Consider the following 1971-nt stretch of genomic DNA (forward strand, 5'->3'; position numbering starts at 1 on the left):
ACATTGCTTAGACAAGGGTCTATATTTTACAGCTGTCAATTATTTGTAGAATGAATGACATTATCTGAGAATTTGTTCAATTTTTAGGGATCCAAATTGTAAAATGTCCTGTAAATTACATCCTAAAAAAAAAAACAAAAACATAAAGCTATTAAAAAATGCAAATGAAAATTGTTTAATCATTTTAAAGCAGTCAAAATACAAGATAAGAATTTGGTGTATGAAAACAATTATTTTACCATATGCATTTTAATCTTTTATCATTTATTTTAATTCGATGGCTAATAAAAAACTGAATTTTAATCAAAGTTGTTTTCAAACATAGTCATAATGTCGCTTTGAAGAGTCATATCAATGGTACCCGCCATCTGTAGAAAAAAAGGGAAAATTTAAATGTTATTTAAGAAAATGCCTTAATTATATATATATAAGTGATTATACAATATTCAGAACAGCTCACATAAAATTAATGCAATTTATTTAACATAATGAGTCTGCATATAATTTTTATCTTTGTTCAAATACTACCTGTTTATGTGGTAAAACCTCTAAGAAGGTCCTCCCTGGTGGCACAGCAGGTTAAAGCACAGCACTAAGAAGCTAAAGCCACTTCCTCACGAGTTTGATCCCCGCCTGCCCCGGAGGAGATCCACATGGCGAGGCAGACCTCTCCTGACCCGCCCACTGTTCCCCTCAGCAGTGTACTTCATCAGTCGACCTGTTCTGCTCCCCACTCTGTCTCTGGTGAAACCTCTCACTGCCCCACGCCTCTGGCCTATCCCCCAGTTCTGTATGCATAAATAAATAAATCTTAAAAAAAACCAAAAAACCTGTAAGAACACTCAATTTATCCATTCTCCAAGTGATAAAAGTCTCTTACGTTGAGAGGCTAGTAAGAACATGAACTGAAATCAAATGGTTTCATGTATTTCTTTAACCAGTCTAGTGTTAAACACATTTCCTGAATGAACTAGTATCATAGCTATATGAGAAAACTGTAATGTGTAATTTTAAAGCACTTCTTGGTTCTGCCACTTACTAACTGTGTAACTGATGGCAAATAATTTAGCCAAGTTTATTCTACATATGGATACTTAAGAGCAAACCAGATTGCATGTATAACCTGCAATCTGTTGACACTGTTAATAGACACTATTGTCTATTAATTTTAAAACAACCCATTAAAAATAAACTGATGAGGCCCTCCCTGGTGGCGCAGCGGGTTAAAGCACAGCACTGAGAATCTAAAGCCGCTTCCGCATGAGTTCGATTCCCGCCTGCCCCGGAGGTGACCACATGGCGTGGCAGACCTCTCCTGACCCGCCCGCTGCTCCCCTCAGCAGTGTACTTCGTCGATCTGCCTGTTTTGTTCCCCACTATGTCTCTGGTGAAGCCTCTCACCGCCCCTGAGCCTCTGGCCTGTACCCCAGTTCTGTATGCACAAATAAATCAATCTTTAAAAAAAAATAAAATAAAATAAACTGATGAAACAAGTAATTAAGACAAAAAAATTTTTTTACTGTAAGTGGGAAGGAAGACAGGAGTGGGAAAAAGGGGAAACGGGACCCAATGGCCTGTGGTTAGATTATGGCTTCTTTGGTGGTGGGTGTTGTGACAGGTATCTGAGGATGTGTGAACCTATTCCCCTAAATTATATAAATAATCATCATAAACATAAATAACATATGTGCTCAGGGAGGTATTGATACAGACATGGTTATTCTCTACAAAATTAATCTTAGAGACCATGATTTAAATACTAACTGATGCTGTCGACAATGATACCATGGATGTTCCTTTCCCAGTGGGTCCAAGATGTACTTAAATCATTCATATTTAAGATTAAAAATGACATCAAGGGGGCCCTCCCTGGTGGCGCAGCGGGTTAAAGCACAGTGCTGAGAATCTGAAGCCACTTCCGCATGAGTTCGATTCCTGCCTGCCGCCTGCCCCGGAGGAGACCACATGGCG

General features: G+C 38.6%; 1 protein-coding gene across 1 annotated transcript in view; it reads right to left on the reverse strand.

Annotated features, from left to right (window-relative positions):
- Positions 1 to 299: 299 nt before the first annotated feature.
- The window catches only part of BRDT (bromodomain, testis-specific), a 32198-nt gene continuing 30526 nt past the window's right edge, over positions 300 to 1971 (reverse strand). The window contains exon 17 of the mRNA XM_004689527.1: positions 300 to 368. Coding sequence (XP_004689584.1) covers positions 300 to 368 — 69 coding nt within the window. The remainder of the gene's footprint in view (positions 369 to 1971) is intronic.

Source organism: Condylura cristata, unplaced genomic scaffold, assembly GCF_000260355.1.
Source record: "Condylura cristata isolate star-nosed mole 26May11 unplaced genomic scaffold, ConCri1.0 scaffold00026, whole genome shotgun sequence".
NCBI classification, from domain to species: Eukaryota; Metazoa; Chordata; class Mammalia; order Eulipotyphla; family Talpidae; genus Condylura; species Condylura cristata.